Here is a 19,521-nt window from a genome sequence, read left to right as displayed (position 1 = left end):
TGTGGTTGTGACCACCTGCTGCCAGGATAAAGACCAAAACGATGATGTCCCCAAAGTGCTCAGTGTGGTAAAACCAGGACACATTTTCTAATCATTAGGAACAATGTCCCACAGAAAACTGCAAATCAGCAACTTCCTTAAAAGAGAACATGAATTTCTCACAATTCCTGGATAGACTATTCATCACTTGATGAGGAAAGAAGTAAGAAAATGCGCCGGGCGGTGGTGGCGCACGCCTTTAATTGCAGCACTCGGGAGGCAGAGCCAGGTGGATCTCTGTGAGTTCGAGGCCAGCCTGGGCTACCAAGTGAGTCCCAGGAAAGGCGCAAAGCTACACAGAGAAACCCTGTCTCGAAAAACCAAAAAAAAAAAAAAGAAGTAAGAAAATGCTTGGTAGGTGTGGACTGGGTGGGAGAGAGATTGGCAGAGGTGAACCTCGGTGCACCTGAGCCCCTCCACCATCTATTACTTTAGATCAATAGGGCTGAAAATGACACTTCTCATTTTCTTCATAGCCTTTTTTTTGAGTGTGGCTTCTTTCTAGCTTAGCAGAAAGATGTTGCACCCCAGGTGCCATCCATGTTGTTTAGCTTGGAGAAGCTGCAGGACTTTGAAGGTGGTAGCTAGTCCTCAGCCTATGGAGCTGATTGAAACCCATCCTGTCTGTTAAACAAAGACCATCATAGATGACAGTGTGTTTCTCTTAGTCTCGTATCTGCCTGGTGGACCTTATGCCACTGAACTGTAGTTGGAAAGGTGTTGTTCTTCTCTCATGGCATTTATTCTCACCTGGGCAAAAGCTCAGATTGGGAGGTGGAATGCACATCTGCCTCCAGGTCTCATCAGCTGATCCTAGGAGAGAGAGCTACCTGTATTGCCATGTGTACTAGTTAGCTTTCTGTTGCTGTGGTAAACACTGTTACCAAAACAATATGGGGAGTAATGGGCTTATTTCATCTTATAGGCTATAATCCACTATAGAGAGAAGTCAGGCAGGAAATTGAGGCAGGAGCTTGAAGCAGAAACCAGGGAAGAACACTGCTTACTGGCTTGCTCCCTCTGGGTAGCTTTCTTATACTGTCCAGGCCCACCTGCCCAAGGGTGGCACTGCCCATGGTGGGCTGGACACTTCTACATCAATTAGTAATCAATAAAATAACTCACAGACATGCTCACAGGCCAATTTGATAGGAGCAACTCCTCAGCTAAAGTTCCTTCTTCCCAGGTGTGTCTAGGTTTGTGTCAAGTTGACAAAAGATATCCGGATACCATGCAACCAGCATTCAGCCTTTGGCTCTATTTCAATGATAGAAAGTTAGACTTCTTCCTTTCTAAATCCTTTGTTTGCAGCTGTTTGTAAACACTTAGAATTTCTCATCTCTGTTTAAGAGTTTTTGGCCAGGGCAATATGAGACACAGAAACTCCCATGTGAGTGAGTCTCCATGGTGAGGACTTCCAGGAAACAGAAAGGGAAGGAAAGGTGGTTTAGTGTTGATATTTTAATCATGCAAGTGTCTACTCATATGTTTCTCCACATTATTGAAATGAAAGTCTAGGGCTTATTATACAGAGTGCTTCCTAACAACACAAGATGGGAACTTCACTTTCTAGTAGCCCAGTGATAGAACCGGTTCACTCAGACTGAGACAATGAACCCTCAGTCCAAATCCTTGATCACTAATCTGCAATCTGTGTCACCTTGATGTGTCCGCCATGCTCTCAGGTAGCATGCTACTTCCTGGGTCAGAATCTGCCCATGATCTAGAAACATAAGTGAGCCTTGCAGAGCCCCAAAAGCTATAACTCAAGTACAAAATGAGAGTAAAAATGGTAAACATTAATTTTATGTATTGTTTATCCTTTCCATTTCCATAAGTCTTCAGCATTCATTCAATAATTCTACAAAAATGTGTGGAGCACCTGCTATTTGTTTATCTGCCATTCCCGTAGATGTGAGAATCCAAAAGAAAGCAAGATGTGAACTTTAGAAGCTGACAACACTGTGAAGAAACACAAACAAAGATGTTAAAGTAAAAGCTACTGTAGGAACTAAAGAGACAGCTCAGTTATTTAGAGCACTTGTTTCTCTTTCAGAGGCCTCCAGTTCAGTTCCCAGTACCTACACAGTGCCTCAAACTATCTGGAATTCCAGATCCAATGCCTTCTTTTGACCATTGTGGATACTAGCCATGCACTAGACGGAGTCTCCTGAGTCCTCCTTCCAGCACAGTTAAAAAGCATAGAATGGGGCCTCTGGCAAATAGGGCCCTACAGAAAGCTACCCCCATTGTCTACCTACCCTGTATCTTACATTCTCGTGGAATGAATTAAAGTCTTCTTGAAGATTTCCTCTTCATAAAACCTTGTTGATTGCCATGCAGCATTTCGGCAATTTTCTGTATGATTATAGACTGTCATATGATTTGTTCTAGTAACTCTGTATGTAGCAAGTTACTCGACCTGATCTATAATTTTCAGAGTGAGCATTTATGCACTCAAAAACTAAATAAATAAAGGCAGAGGATGTGGGGAACAAGCTGCTTTGGTCTTTCAGGATGTTGATCTTTTGAAATAATTCTCCCAAATAATAGCTTGGCAGCTCTAAAAATAAAACTATTTACAGGTGTATCTCCAGGAGGTGGGCGGGGGAGAGATAACAGGATGCTAACCCATAACCATGTGCTGTATCTCAAAGACACCAGACAGAGTGGTCAAGGAGGGACTGCAGGGCTGGTATTCACAACACCAAATACAAAAATCACTTGTAGGTGTCTGATAGCTTAAACCTGCCTCTATAGGTAACTAACTGACCACTTAGTCATAATAATGAAAAGGAAACAAAAAGATGTACAATATAAAAAGCAAAGCATTATTTCTCATTTTTATTCATGGCCTCAGAGTAAGAGGTGGCTGCTGTGTTTGGGTGCACACTCTTTTATTCAATAGCTCCGTTTTGAGGACCATTATACTCCGAGTGTTCTGGAGGCAGTTTGAAAATGGTTTTCTGTCTTCAACTAATAAGAAAGGAAATTTCTAACCAATATTCTTTCAAAATGTATTTTTTTATTTGGGGGTTATATGCAATCTATTTATGTTTCTTGGATATATGTCCACAGAGGGGCAAAAGGGAGCTATAGGCAGTTGTTCCCTATCTGAAGAGTTAGTTTTCCTCAGAAATATGGCCCATGCTCCAGTAGGTCATCCATGCTCCAGTGGGATACCATAAACATATGGACAACACTACTTGAACTCAGTACCTTATATATGTTTTAGGAAAGAAAACAGAAGATCACATAAAATTGAGAGAGGTACAGGGGGACCCAGAAGAGTTAGAGGAGGGAGTGGAGAGTGGATATGATCAAAATGCATTGTCATGTGTGAAATTCTCAAAGAAAACCTTTTGTAGCTAATACAGGCTTTAGACATTCTGGACGATTTCTACGACAGACTTCAAAGAACTAAGGCTGCTGCTAAAATATGTACTGTGCTGGCCTCAACTTATTTTTCCCCTCTTTTGGATGTAGTTTCACCTGTAGACCTTATCTTTCAGTAGTTACTAGGCCAAACATCTTGTGTCACGGTTGTTGCTAATGGTCACACTCTTGTTATTTGCAAGTGAAGTTCAAATGCAATTGAAATTTAGGCTCCTAGGGCTGCTTGGACTGAGGGTTTAAATTCCCAAACTCATGGCGAGAGTCAAAGTCACGCGTATGTCTCTCAGTCTCCATCTGTTTATATGAAATATAAATGTGAAGTCACTGTGTCCTTACAGCTGTAGTTTAAAACTTCCTAGCATATGTTTGTATATTGCTTTGTTTTTATTTTTTGTGTACGGGTGTTTTGCCTGCATGCATGTCTGTGGTCCACGTGTATGCAGTGCTCATGGAGGTCAGAAGAGGGAGTTGGATCCCTGGGACTAGAGTCACAGATGGTTGTGAGCTGCCATGAGTGTGCAGGGGATTGAACCTGGGTCCTCTGGAAGAGCAGCCAGTGTCTTAACTGCTGTGCCATTTCTCCAGCTCCCAGCATGTATTAGTGGCTCACCAGTTAACACAATGCATTAAACATTTCCATTTGTTTTCACTGGGGTAGGTGCTTCATGCTCCGCATTGCAAATCACTGCTATATGGTTGTAGCTAAGGTGGTGGGTGCTGATTCATCCAAATCTGTGGTGACTCTCAGCCATTGCTTGAGTGATTAAAGCACTGTCATGAAATTCAAGTAAACTAACTTTCCAGTCATTTAGTTCCCAGCTCTGTAAGACATGCACATGTCCATTGATATGACTCACTTCCAGATAAACAGTCCTTCACAACATTTACCTTGTTTACAGGTATTTCATAGATTAATTACATAAGAAAAACATAAACCAGAGAAGGCTTAAAGATTAAAAGTAATCTTTTAGTATAATGTTAATTCATTCTCAAAATGCAGTTCAGACAGCAGCTATACACACTGAAAATACATAGATATAAAATCTACCATCTTCATTTTTTACACTTACATGAAACTCACAGAAAATAGAGTTTCACACCAAATAAGAATCAACTTACATGGGACTTCCTAGAGTCCCATTCTCTCTCTCTCTCTCTCTCTCTCTCTCTCTCTCTCTCTCTCTCTCTCTCTCTCTTTCTCTCTCTCCTCCCCTCTCACTCTCTCGCTCTCTCGCTCTCACTCTCTCACTCTGTGTGTGTGTGTGTGTTATAAATATTTTAATTTTATGCTTGGTGTTTATAAAGGATTCAGAACATATAATATGGAAATAACTAAGATCAAATCTCTCTTTTTTAAAATCTATTCTTCTCTCATACATTACATCCCAAACACAGTTTCCCTTCCCTGAACTCCTTCCTGTTCCCTTCTACCTCTATTCTCCCCCAGATTCACGCCTCCTTGGTTCCCCTTCAGAAAAGAACAGGCCTCCCAGGGATATCAACCCAACACAGCATAACAAGCTACAATAAGACTAGGGACATGCTCTCATATCAAGGCTGGTGATCACCACTTGGTGATCCAGTAAGAGGAAAATGGTCTCAAGAGCAGGTGAAAGAGTCTGAGACAATCCCCACTCCCATTGTTAGTAGTCCCACAAGAACACCAAGCTACACAACCATAACATATGCAGAGGATCTAGGGTAGTCCCATGCAGGATCCTCTTGATCCATCACCTAAAGTTCCCTTTCCACATTCTAAGACACATTTCAAAGCTTCGTAATGCGACATTATAATGGAATTCACCTTTATATGCATTGTAACATGACTATTTTAGTCTTACTGCCACCTACATTCATCACCTTTTAGAGTTTTTTCTTTCCAAGCATAATGTCAACTCCATAAAAAGTTTACTTTAGAGAAACCTCTTGCTGTACACACGATCTGTCACACTTACTCCAATATTAATTTGCAGCTCATGGGTGCATGATAAATTCAAATCTAGTCAAATGAGGCACCACCTTCCACCTATGTAATTTTAAGTAATTGCTTATATCCAATTACTATGTTTTATGTGGGTGCCATTCAATAGCGTGCCTCATTACAATAATTGCACCATGCCTTCCCTGCAGAAATGATGCTCATCAAGCCCTATTCATCGGACCATGGTTTTGTTTCATGGTCAGATGCTCATGCACCCACTTTCTCGTTTCTTACTGCTCTGTTAATACCCTCAAAATGAAAGAAAAAATAAGACCTTCCAAACTTTCCATATTAGAAACAAATTTATTATTAACACATCAAATAAAAAGAAGAGAGAAAAATTTTAGTTGCAAAGTGTAGTTGGGTTTTTTTGTTTGTTTGTTTGTTTTTTTCTTTTGGGAGGCCCACTACCCAGCTTTCAAATAATCACTAGCTCTCTGGTTTCTAGCTAGCTTTTCTAACTTAAATTATCCTGTTTCTCTTTAACTACGTTTTGCCTCTGGGCTTTTTACCTCTCTTTATTCTGTATATCTTTCTTTCCTTCTAACTCCATGTCTGGCTTTGTGGCTAGGTGGCTGGCCCCTGGTGTCCTCCTCTCTTTCTCCTTTTCTCACTCCTCCCTGCCCACTCTTCTCTCCAGCCTAGATTTCTCCTCCTATTTATTCTCCCTGCCCACTAGTCCTGCTTATTTCTCTTTCCTGCCTAGTTATTGGCTGTTCAGCTCTATATTAGACCAATCAGGTGTTTTAGACAGGCAAAGTAACACAGCTTTACTGAGTTAAACACATCTTGGCATCATTAAACACATATTCCACAGCATAAATAGACATAACACTTCTTAAACTAACAGTTCACAACAAGAAAGTTAGGGTCCATGGTGATGTTTCCTTCTCATGTCAGTCCCTTCATTCTGCAGTCAATCAACCCAAGAGTGAAGTGACCATGGGGCCTCTTCATTGCAACAGGGGAACCTAACATTCCCTAATATGTCAGTAGCTGTTCCCAAGACTTAATTTCTTGAATTAATCTTCTGATTAATGAAAGCCATGGTGGAGCTTTGATTTTGAGGAACCAGTAAGGGTAAAATGTAAGTGCTATGATCATGGTGGCTCTAATGAGTTAGAAAGTCATCCTTTTTAGTTAAAAAAGATCCTTTTCAGTGTTTCGGGGTTCTTATGCTGATCATTCATGATGCACATGTAGAAACGCAAAAATATTGGCTCTTATATGTTTACAGTAAGATTTAAGACAAGTAAAAATCTGTCATAGGTGTGCTGGCCTCATCTTTCACAAAAAGCAAGAAGACATATTGTTCTTTTTTCAGCATAGTTTAGGAAGCTCATTTTATTTTCTAAGGACATTGACGAAGATGTCATAATGCACTGAAAAGATTGAACCCCCCATCTGTGCCACCCAGAGTTCTAATGACAATTGTAAATTGTGCATTGTTCATGATGGCAAACAACTTAATTTTTATTATTCTTAAATTTCTCATTTAAAAAGGAAATAGTAATTCTTACCCATGAGGATTAATTTGCAAATAAAGCTTAAAATATGCATAAAACAACTCAGCACAGATCAAGGCACAAAAAATAATGATACAGAGATTTTTGAAATGCATATATAATAGGCATTGATATAATCTTTCATTTAATGACTAGAGAAGAACATTCTTTTTGTTTGTTCTGTTTTGTTGTTTTTACATCACAACCAAAGTTTCCCCTCTCTCCCCTCTTCTCAGTCTCCCCCACTTCCCCTCGATGTCTTCCCTCCCCACCCCATCCAATCCTCCACTGTTTCTCTTCAGATACAGGTGGTCATCCTGTGGATATCAGCCAGCCATGGTAAAACAAGTTACAGTGAGACCAGGCACCACCTCTTCTATTAAGGGAGAATAACATTCTTATTCAAAAAAGGAGGATGATTCATACAAGTTGAATATTTAGTTTCTCATAAATTCTAAATACATGCCAAATAAATACCTCACAGAAGACATGATTTAACAAAAATATAGTGAAATTAATAATCCAGTAACACAAGCAGAAAATCTGCACCAGTTCAAACCAGACAAGGGGAAGTGAACACAGAGTCCCACCCCTAACCAGAGTTACATATGCTGCCAAAGGGCAAGTCAGTTTTCTTCAGTGATGTATCGCTGGGTGTATCAACCACACTCCAGGGCCCTGTGCCTCAGAGTAGTTGGCCAACACAAAGTGCGTGCGTGTGTGTGTGTGTGTGTGTGTGTGTGTGTGTGTGTGTGTGTGTGTGTTGGTATTTTTTGTCTTAGTGGATTTTTGTTTGTTTGTGCCTTCATTTTATTTATTTATTTATTTATTTTGTTTTGTTTTAAAGTTTTGGGAGCTTTTGAGAGAGAAAGAACATGAGTAGTGTAGTTATTTGGGTGGAGAAGATCTGAGAGGAATTGGGGTAGAAAAAAAGAATATGATCAAAATATATTGTATGCAAAAAAGTAACAAAAAATATCAATTCCATAAAGAAAAAACACTACATATTTTGATGTTGAAAACTCACTTCAAATAATTCTCTGTTAAAGAAAACAATGGAAATAGAATCCATAAGTGGAAATTTATGGGCATAATATATATCAAGCTTGTGGTAACGAATCTTTTGATATTTTATTTGAAGAAAAATTTCCATTCACATGAGTTTTTAAGATTATGAGCATGACATTAATCTTAGATCTGTGATATAATAAGGCCCAGTCTTCATTCTTGTGTCTTACGGCTTTGCTTTCTTTTCTTGCTCAATCTGGCTTGATGCTTATTACGAAAGTATCATCTTCGACCCTTTCTTATCTATGATATAGGAATTTATTAATAGCTATTCTTGAGGAAGTTTTGTATTAGCAGAATTTTAGGAAAGAAAACTATATATGGGAACATATCTAGTAATGGAATAAATATTTAAATCAACCTTCTAAACATTCAATTCAAGAATTTACTTTGAAAATATATCATCAAGAAAACACAAAGGTAGCAAAAAGTAATAATAAAAATTCAAGTGGACATTAATCAAATTAGTATGAAAGAAGCAATGAATACTAAGTAAAGAATAGTAAGAGTGATAAATCTGCATTATAATTCAACATGAGGAAAGTAAGAAATCTTCTGGAAGATAACAAAAGTATCTATATCTGAATCTTTGTGAAGTGTCATAGGAACAAAGCAGAATACCTAGACTGAGGGAGCTTAGCAGTTCAGAGAACTCGCTGCTTTTCTGGAGGACCTCAGTTTGGTTCCCAGCAAATCTGGTGCCTCACAACCACGTGTAACTCCAGCTCCAGGGAATAGGAACTCTCTTCTGGCCTTCACAGGTACCTGCACATATATTACAGACAAACACACACATACAGAAAATAAAAATAAAACTTTCAAGCAATATCTCCTAACACGACATTAAAAAAGTTAAAACTAGGTAATTCGCAGACCCCAAATAAAAGTAGGGAAAGCCAGGGATGGTGGTACACATCTGTAATCCAAGCACTCAAGAAGATCAGCAGGTGTCCAAGGTCATCTGCAGCTGCATAGCTAGGTGGAGGCCAGCCTGGGATACAGGAGACCATGTTTCAAAACAGAAACAAATGAAAGTGGGTGGGGACAAACCAACAGCCCCATGACTCCCATGGTATTGACATCTTTTAGAACCCAAACCAAGGTCATCCACCCACCATCAGTGTTTATGGAAAAAGGAGCATACCTTCCAGTGCTCTCTGAAGAAAAAAAAAAAAAAGCCACAGGAACTGAAAATGGAACAATCCAGAGCAGGAGTGATGAGGAAAACAGCAGATCCAGGTAAACTTTGAGGAGTACAAGGACAGATGGAGAGTGGGGTACAGAGTCAGGAAGTCCTAGGAAGAAAGAGTCCGTGTTTGATCACTGTGCTGAAACACCAGCAGGAGAAATGGAGGCTCTGGAGTTGAGAGAGAAACACTGAACTGTCTGGTGAACCCGGCGCTGCATAAGAACGAGCAAGAGCTAATCATCAAAATCAAAAGAAAAAGTAATGAGCAAAAAGCATGCCATAAAGCCATACCCATAAAAATGTGTACCTGAGGCACTCTATTGCAAACTGAGTTAAAAGATCTGAAAACCACATGAGGATAAACTAGCAGCACAAATAAGTTTTAAAAAGAAGTCAGAAGTGAGGTACTGAACTCAAGAAAGAATCATAAGTAAAGTCAATAATATAAAAGAATTAGATTGTTAGATTATACCCAAAAAATCATAATAAAGAGAAAACTTCTTAAATTTATCTTGTGTGTATGTGGTTGTGGTGTGTGTTTATGTGTGTATGCAAGTGCATATTCATGTGTATACACATGTGCATGGAGGCGAGAGACTGATACTGGGTGTCTCACCTGAACATACTCCACCTTATATTTTGAGGCAGAGTCTCACAAACTTAGAACTTACTGATTTGTCTAATGCAGGTAGGCAGCTTGCTCTGAGATGCCCTGTCTCTGCCTCTGGAGTGCTGGGGTAACAGACTATCTGTCACACCTACCTGGCTTTTATGTGGGTGTCTGCCTTCATGCCTACATAGCAAGCAGCTTACGTGCTGAGCCATCTTCCCAGTCCCTGGGGAAACTTAAAAAAGAAATAAAAATATGGTCCACACTATTGTTCTATGCATTTCTAGTGGAGAATACCACAGCAAGATATTAGAGCAAGTGACAAACAGAACATTTGAAATAAATATGGAAAACATATGTCATGTCCTGGAAATATTGCTCAAGAAGGACCAGAAATAAAATCTATACCACATATGTCATAAGACTTTAAACTTTAAAAGTGTTTTTGTATTTGTGTCCCCAAGCAGCCAGTGACTTTTAAGTTAATGAACATCAGATGATCATCAGATGTTTTAGCAATAATCCTTTAGATCAAAAGAAACTGGGACAACACACAGGAAAGACTGTGAAAGACAGGCGCTGTTTTTACGCCCAGGAAAACTGAACTTCTTGATTAAAGAGAGAGAAAAGCTGTTTTAAAGATGTCATTGTACACACAAAGCACTATGTAATAGTGTTCCCATGTGCTCTTCCCAAAGAAGCTCCGGAAAGCCATACCTCTGACAGACACATCACCTGCAAAAGTGACTCAGACACCAAAGGAAGCACAAGTGGCAGTGGGAGGCACTGAAACGGAAGAGCTGAGACAATGGGAGGGTGGAACTAAAGAAGTAATACACCACAGCCCTGTGCTTTGATGATATTGGACAACAGGAAAAAGAATGCAGGCAGGACTCTCTCAATGTCTCCTAGTCATCCTGGCTGTGGGTCTGTGGGTCTATCATTGTTCTAAGATTATCTGTGAACTGTGAAATAAAATTAGTGAGTAATTATGAGTTGGAGGAGAGGAAAGTATATGATCAAAATATATTGTGTTAAATTATCAAGGAATAGTTAACATTAAAAATAGCAATTATAATGGACTAAAATGTATCGAATGTCTTAACCTTGAATTCATAGTGCTACTTTAAATAATTAGTCACTTTTAAAGATTATATAAAAATCTATTAAATATTGATATATTATATATTAATCTATTAAAAGCTGGTATGAAGATATCAAGAATCATTAACTTACTTTGAATGTTTTCTCTGTGGACTATACTGGCAGATAGAAATTAATACAGGAAGAACAGCTTCCTATTAAAGAATCATTTTAATGAAATGCAAAGAAATAACAATTTTGCAAGTGGGATGGATGAGTCTATACAATGAACATAATAATGTTATTGATATCATAAAAAGACACAGGGCAGTATGTGTTTTCTGGTGACAGAGCATGACACCAAAGGTGGCCCTGCCAGAAAGATCAATGTTATAAGCATAACTGTGGAGACGTGTGGATCAACCACGGATTCACAGGAAACAGAGACGGCAGAAGACCCTGTGAACCATCCTGCCCTGTGCCCTCAGCAGAGCTCATTCTACCAGAAACTGGAGGAGAAACACCACCATCCTTTGACTAAAAGACCTTTCTAAAAATAAGCGAGAGCTGCCCATCCATTGCTGTGTTGTTCCAACCCAAACTGTAGTAACTGTGAAGAAATTGAGATGAAATTCTTAACTTTTGAGTTCTGTCTAAAGTGTACAATTTAGGGAATATCAGCAGTGTGTGTGTGTGTGTGTGTGTGTGTGTGTGTGTGTGTGTGTGTGTGTGTGTATGTGTGTGTGTGTCTGTGTGTGTGTGTGTGTGTGTGTGTGTGTGCGCGCATGTGTTACTGTGGCTGAACCTAAGATCTCACACAAGCTACAAGAGTTCTACTTGCCTCAAAAGGTGGACAAATCTTTGAAATCAAAAATTTAAGATGGTATTAAAAAATCTACATTTTACTTTAACACTTAAATGGAAATTTAGTGTATTTGTTTTTGTTCACTAATTCAGTCAAAGAATTGCCATTTGATGAATTGAATGCATTAGGTTTGCAAATAAAACTGTAAAACTTCAAAATCTTTTCAACTAATCATTTGTTTCCAGTGAAAGCATTATGTAATGGGTCCTTCTCTTTCTTCTTATTTTCTACATATTTTATTCACTTAGATTCAGTATGAGCTTTTACTGACTCCTTTCATTGCTGAAACTTTCAATTTATGGTCTGAAATTACATATTTTGAAATGGCTCTAGGTGGTGCTTATTTCAGGTGACTAGCAGTATCTTTTGAGGCCAGAAGAGGGCACTGCAGAGCAGTGTAGTCTGAGCTCTTTGTGAGGAACACAATCAAAGAACCTCTGTACTAAACGAAAAAAAGTTTTACTACCACAGCCAAGAACCAAAGAAAGAACAGTTGATATCTACAGACCTTTTTTTAATTATGAAAAAACAGTGTAAATATATAGAGGAAAAATATCTAGCATATCAAATACACATCTTCTTTCAGAACAAAGTAAAGCTTAATCTGAAGGTTTTAAAACAGAAAACACACTACTTCCTCTGCAAATTGCAATACCACTCTCAAAGACATCCTTGAACACATGGCCACTGCATTTGCTTTAATTGATTCAAGTTTATTGTACTAGATAGCACTCCAAATATGCAGAATGTGTGTTTTATAGCTGCTCCATCCCAGGGCAGTGGACACATGACTGAATTCCAGTTGCTGCCTTGTGCAAAGGACGATTAAGGCATATTGTTGGTTTTGAGCATTGTAGTATTTGCTGTCCACTGTTGGCCCTCCTGTACTCTGGGCCTGACTTCTGACTCCTGACTGCATGTTTCTAGTAGTCAGAGCAGAAGCCCTCCCCTGATAGGAACTTCAGCTATGACTCCTGAGCAGTGCTCCCTTGAGATATGCTAAAAGCTCAAAGAGATTGTAAAGTGCTCACAATGAAAGCTTGGGAACCTGAATTCAGATCCTTATTACCCACACAGAAAAGCTGGATGTGACAGTAAGAGTCTATAAGCCCAGTGCTGGGAAACAGGAATAGGAGGATCCCTGGGTCTCATTGGCCATCACTGTAGCCAATCACTGAGTTCCAGGTTCACCTAAGGTGAATAGTGATAGAGGAAGACATTTTATATATATTGACCTATGACCTCCACATGAACACACACACAAGAAATGATGAGTTTGTAACTTTGTCCTTTCCCAGGACTGACCATTTAGATATCTTGGTTCACATTATAGTGCTTGTTTGTAGATTGGTTTGTAAATGGGAGTTCTTGTGTCCTATCTTTGCCTGCCTTACTGAACTATTCAGTTTCAGAATTCAAGAACCTGGCTCCTATCTATTTTTGTTATTAGTGGTTACCAATATTGTGCCAAGTGGTGAGAAAAGATAATCTACTGATGGCAGACAGTGGCTCACTCCCCCATCATTGGCTCCCAATGCTGACAACTAAAAGTGTCCCACTCTTAGTTCTTGGGAATCTAGCTCGGATGGTACATACTCCCTTCTCTCTTGCTCTCTCCATCTCTCTCCCTCTTCTCACTCCTTCTTTGGACCACTTAGTCACCTATAAAGTAGTTCACTAATCTAACAGGCAACCATTGCCATCCAGGATATTTTTCTTAATCCTTTTATCATCATCACCCACAGGCAAACTTTGACCTTTCCTTCCTGTCATCTTTTCCTGTCCCTGAAGATAAAACACCTCAGGCTCAGATTACAGGCCAGGAACTTGCAGTAGTATACAGTGGCTTGGAAAACGTTTCACTAAACAATGATGAATACAGGTTCCCAGTGTTAATTTCAACATCAAATTCTTTAGAGACTGGAGCACTTACTTATTCAGATGATTGGCAGGGTCATGGCCAGCAATGTACACATCACACACCATACCATAGCTGTGACATGCAGCCACACAGTTAGTTAGAGTCTCTGCACATATAAAATGTAACACCAGGAAAGGGCCTTAATCATTATGTTACATGAAATAAGCCAGACTCAGAAAACAAATGCCAGCTTTGTTATATGTGAAGCCTAGGTGTAAAATGATATATGTATGTGGGGGATCATAAGATGGGAAGAAGAGATAGGATGAAAAATGTAACATGTGACATAAACGTCAAACGGAGAAAGAGAACTGTTTCTCTTGGTGTTTCATGGGTTGTGAATATATCATTCTTTTCCATCCCCAAACTAAAGTGGTTCTTACACTTTTCAGCTCCGCAAGTCTGTTTTCAGCATCAGGGCGAGGAACCTTCTGGAAAAGGAGACAGCAGTCACAAAAATCTTAAGGTAATACCAATAACCTCAAGGCATACTTTAATCTAAGTGGGATTACATTAAAAAGAAAGCAGAACTTTTTCTCAATGAATTTATTTTCTGGACAGTAATATTTACTTTCTGCTCAATTGCAGGATCTTCATGCTTACAGATAATACCAAAGACATGAGTAATGTTTGTCTAGAAAAGTAGCATTTTATTATCATAATATGACATGTTTATTATTTAATATATTTAAATAAACTATACCTAGAAGCATTTACCAAAAAAAGGTGAAAAGAAATTTCCATTATTCTTGACCATCTACATCTTTTGTGGTATCTAAACAAAAATAACCTGAAGGAAACATAGCAAAAGAGTAAGTCTAAAAAAATAATTATGATCTCTTCATCTATGACTAAAGATCTGTTAATATTTGAAAGCCAGGCTGGAAATGTGTAAACATCATGTGCATGCATTGCCCATGGAAGCAAGAAGAGGGCATCATCTTCTGGGACTAGTGTTACAGCTGTTTGTGAACCTCCATATGGGTGGTGGAAACTGAACCTGGGTCCTTGCAGGAATAGCAAGAGTTCTTAACTGCTCAGCCAGTCTCACATAGCCACCTTTGATTGATCACAAAATCATAATTTTAGTGTTATTTTCTAAAATATGCCTTGAAATCAAGTACCAATAATGAAAATCAATCTGACCACTTAAGCATATCAGACTATACAATATAACAGAGAGTGATAGGATTCAAAAGTATGTAAGCATTTGGGACATCAAGATTGTTGCATACATTGTTGTAAATGATAAAAGTGTCATGGCTGACAAAGCCAACAGGTACCTTCATATGGCAAAGTAGTATACAAATTCGTGGTAAATGTAAGGAATCAGACTTCACTACCAAGTCCATTGCTAGGAATGTTCATGAAAGCATCTTTCCAAAATGTGTATTACTGTAGCTTGAGAAGTCATGATGAGGAAATACAACTAGGTATATATGAGGTGAGAAACTATTTAACCTTACCACAACTTAATACCTGAAACTTGTGAGGGAAAAAAATGTCCTATATCATGAAGACACATTCTACTGTGTTCTCTTTCTCTGTGAATGACATTCAGGCAGAAAGTCATGAATGTGTTGAAGTAGCTTTTTAAGTTGAAAATAAATTTTGCTGGGGCTTGAGTATTCTTAGTATGATTAGATAAACATGAAAGGGCTCATGGAAAGAGACTTGAGTCTCATTGTGGTCGTGCTCTAACTAGGTGGCCATTCATCTCAGTGTCAGCCTTGGGGTATGCCATGAGGCTGGTTGGGCAGCTCATAATCTCCAAGATACTTGGCCAAGCTGTAATTACACCAGCAAGTTCATAACAGGGCTCTACAGAAGTGCTGACACACTTACTAGGAAGAGAAACATCCATCACAAAGAATTATTCACATGGTAAACATTCTACTCTGAGTCTAATTCAGAATCTTCCTACTGTTTCTCCCCTGTTACAATTGCCCTTCAGCAAATCTGCTGTGCTTGGGGTACAGAGTGAACATGCTTGTACACAGATACTCAATTTCTTTGCTGGAGCTACACTGCGAGCCAAGTATGTCCAATTAATGACTCTGTGCCCCAGGTACTCACCAGAGCCAAGACCAAGGTTCTCCGTGAATGACTGCCCTTGGTTCCCCGCAAGCAAGCCATGACCAGAGTACCTAGTGAATGACTCTGTTCCAAGAATATTTCAATATTTTGAGAATTAAAAGGGGATGGAGCTATAAGGAAGGAGGCATACGCCTCACCTTCTTTATATTCTGTAATGGTTAATGTTGGTTGTAAACTTGACAGGATCTAGAATCACCTAGGAGACATGTCTGTGAGGGTGCATCTGTGAGGAAGTGCCAAGACTGGAATAACTGAGATAGGAATCCCCTCCCTGTGTATGAGCAGTACACATCCATGGGCTGGTCCTAGACTATATAAATGGAGGAAGCTAGTTGAACACCATCATTCATCTCTCTCTTTCTCTCTCTCTACTTACTGGCCGCAGATGCATTGTGACCAGCTGCCTCAAGGTTTGGCCACCATGGTTTAATTTGTAATGATAGACTATAACCTCTAAATGTGAGTCAAAACACACTCTTCCATCCTCAAACACTTGTGTCACAGAAATGAGAAAAGCAACTAATGTGTACTATTATAAGAGATCCACTGCCTCCTCCTTCCATCCATTCTCTTCTTTTTTCCTCTCCCACTTGATGAGGCTGGAAAGAACTCACTTATCTGGGAACCATGGTGTACATTTTTCTGGTATTCAGTCTTGAGGCAGCCAAACAAAGGAACATGGCTTTTCCAAGAGACTCCTGTGGGCCAGCACTCTATTATTTATTTAGGTGACAAATTTTTCAAAGCCTCCCAGGAAATCAGTTCATTTACAGTTAGGTCTTGCAAAACATCATGTCATAAGGTATATGAGAACATGTCATCTGAGTCGAAAAAAGTCACACTTTTCCTGAGAGCTGATCAGTTTAACAATGAAAAGTGACTTAATGGGTACACACTGTCACAAAATTGAATGAATTAGATGGATGGAATAGACTATGCTTTCATAAAATTCACATATCCAGGCAATGCTGCAAGGGGGAATTTAACATTTTTTAAACTATATGAAGTTTGGGGCTTTTATTTCAAAAGATATTTGACATGAGAAAAAAATCTTTAAACTGTCAGAAAATATGGGCCCTCCTCGACCTTTCCCAACTATTGTATAATTTGGGGATTTCACTACATTACAGAAAAGCACAAAATTAAAAGACCTTGGCTATATGTTACCTTGTGAATTACAGGAAATAAATGGCTACAGTTTGGAAATAGTAGGATTTTTAGTGTAAATTTGATCTTAAAAAAAAAAGCATTTCTCTTTTTTTGTTCCATAAAAATCTCCTTGCTTCTCTGAGTACGAGAGCAGAGGTCCCATCATGTCCAGAAGACACTGTTTGGATCCAGTCCCTGCCATTCTCTGACTCTTAAAATCAGATCCTTATAAGAAGCCAGCCTAGCTGGGCGTTGGTGGCGCACGCCTTTAATCCCAGCACTCGGGAGGCAGAGCCAGGCGGATCTCTGTGAGTTCGAGGCCAGCCTGGGCTACCAAGTGAGCTCCAGGAAAGGCGCAAAGCTACACAGAGAAACCCTGTCTCGAAAAACCAAAAAAAAAAAAAAAAAAAAAAAAAGAAGCCAGCCTTGGCAGCATCCATCTGTAATCCAAGTGCTGCGTAAACACACTGATCTCTAGAACTTTCCGGCTAGCCTGCCAAGCCTGGTCAGCAAATTCCGGGTTCAAACAGAGACTATGTCTCAAAAAGTACAGTGGAGAATGACAGGAAGATACCAGACATCAGTCTCTGTCCTCCAATCGCACATAATCCATATGTGCATGTGTGTTCATACACATGCACATGTACCATAGCCCAGTAGATTTTTATCAAAGGCTTTTTCTGCATCTATTGAAATGATCATGTGATTTTTATCTTAAAGTCCATTTATGTGGTTTATAACATTTGTTGACTTGTGTATGTTGAATAAACCTTCCCCCCCACACACACACCCCGTAGTAAAGCCAATTTGGTCATGGTAGATAATCTTTTTGATGTATGTCTTTATTCAGTTTGCAAGTATTTTGTTGAGGAATTTTGAATCTATGTTTGTCAAGGATATTTTCCAGTAATTTTCTTTTTTGTAGTACTTTTACATAATTTGGGAATTAGAGAGATACTGGCCTCCTAAAAGGAGTTTGGGATTGCCCATTCTGTTTCTTTTCTTTTCTTTTAACAATTTAAGAAAGGTTGGCTGCAGATAGTCTTTGAAATTCTGGTAGAATTCTGCTATGAATCTATCTGAGCTGATCATCTTTTAGTTGGAAGGCTCTTTATTACTGTTTCAAACTCCTCCTTAGTTATGTCTATTTAGGTTGTTGATCTCTTCTTGGTTTAATTTGGGTTGTTTGGATGAAATATGTCCATTTCTTGTAGGTTTTCTTACTTAATGGAGTACAGTATTCCCTTATAATATTCTGAATTTTTTGATGTCTATTGTGATGTTTCCCTGTCTGTTTCTGATTTTATTAATTTGGGTACCTGCTCTTTCTTTTGGTTCATTGGGAAGAGTCTGTCATTCTTGTTAATCTGAAAGAACCAGCTCTTAGACTTACTGATTCTTTGTATTGTTTTCTTTGTTTCTTAGTTTCATCTCTGATTTTTATTATTTCTTGCCATCTATGGGATTTGGATTTGGCTTGCTCTTGTTTTTCTAAAATTTTGAGTGGCATTATTAAGTCATTTGTTTGTGCTCTTTCTAAATGTTAAGTGTAGGCACTTAGAGCTGTAAATCTCCCTTATAGGACTGCTATTAATGTGTCCCAGAGGGTATGTTGTGTTGTGATCTCATGACCAGAGAGGCTGATTCTGCAGTCTATAACAGATAAATGAGTTGAAGGAAAGAACTAGAGCTAGGAATGAAGAGTCTGACTAAGTGTAGCAGCCTCCCTTTCATAGACATGTTAAGTCTTCTTGTTGGAGGGTCTGGATTTGGAGCCCTGGTAATCAAATGGGCTACTGTGGCCACAGTTCTCATTAGACTTACATTTCAAGATAACCACCTTCTACCGAACAACAGACCAGTCTGCCATACCTATTGCTACTAAAAGGAAATTCCACCCACTAGAGAAAACATCTAAGACCCCTAGAGGCCAAGGATGCCACTCTTCAGTGAAGTCACCTATTTTCACCCCAAATCATCTTTAACTCATGTCCTTTTACTGGATATTTTTACAAATTTAATTAACACTTTGGGTAGTAGAAATGTATTTCTGGCTGTTTTGATGTGAAGAAGGTGTGTCATGTCTGTGCAGCTCCAAGTCAGGTAACCAAATAGCACCCACACTGTTCCCTAAATATATAGAGAGGGTTGGGAGAGGGAAGGAGCAACCCTTCACCTCAATCATAGAATCCAAGGTTGCTGCTCACACCTGACTCCACAGCTGTTCTGACTTGGATGCTGCTATTCAGCTCCATTGAAGATCACTTTCTTCCAAATTCCGGTGACCTTTCCTCAGCATCAGAGAAAAAATAATGGATACATGTTTTCAAAGCACTGGTACCTCTGCAGAGGCTTGCTCTAATTCAAAACCCCAAAATCAAGCAAAAATGCAATCTTATTCTCATAAGCATCAATGAATAGAGAAATACGACAGAGAAAAAGCAATTAAACATTGTACAGTATTCCAAAAAGGTCTGTTTTGTGATTTTTTCCATGAATGTCTCATTAGCCAAACAGTATCTTTATAACCTTGGCAAATGATCAGCTTGAATATCTGTATCCTGATATTTGATAAATAGCACTATGCACTTATAATAATTATTATTGAAAGTCTAAAT

At 39.0% G+C, this 19,521-nt stretch overlaps 1 protein-coding gene across 3 annotated transcripts in view; it reads left to right on the top strand.

The window, feature by feature from the left end:
* The window catches only part of Nalcn (sodium leak channel, non-selective), a 301,887-nt gene that overhangs the window by 221,965 nt on the left and 60,401 nt on the right, over positions 1-19,521 (top strand). For all 3 annotated transcript variants that reach the window (XM_006978781.3, XM_042285329.2, XM_015997513.3), the window contains one exon: positions 14,050-14,123. In XM_006978781.3, the coding sequence (XP_006978843.1) occupies positions 14,050-14,123 (74 nt within the window). The remainder of the gene's footprint in view (positions 1-14,049; positions 14,124-19,521) is intronic.

Source organism: Peromyscus maniculatus, chromosome 9 (genome assembly GCF_049852395.1).
Source record: "Peromyscus maniculatus bairdii isolate BWxNUB_F1_BW_parent chromosome 9, HU_Pman_BW_mat_3.1, whole genome shotgun sequence".
NCBI classification, from domain to species: domain Eukaryota; kingdom Metazoa; phylum Chordata; class Mammalia; order Rodentia; family Cricetidae; genus Peromyscus; species Peromyscus maniculatus.
This window is presented reverse-complemented; position numbering and strand designations above follow the sequence as displayed.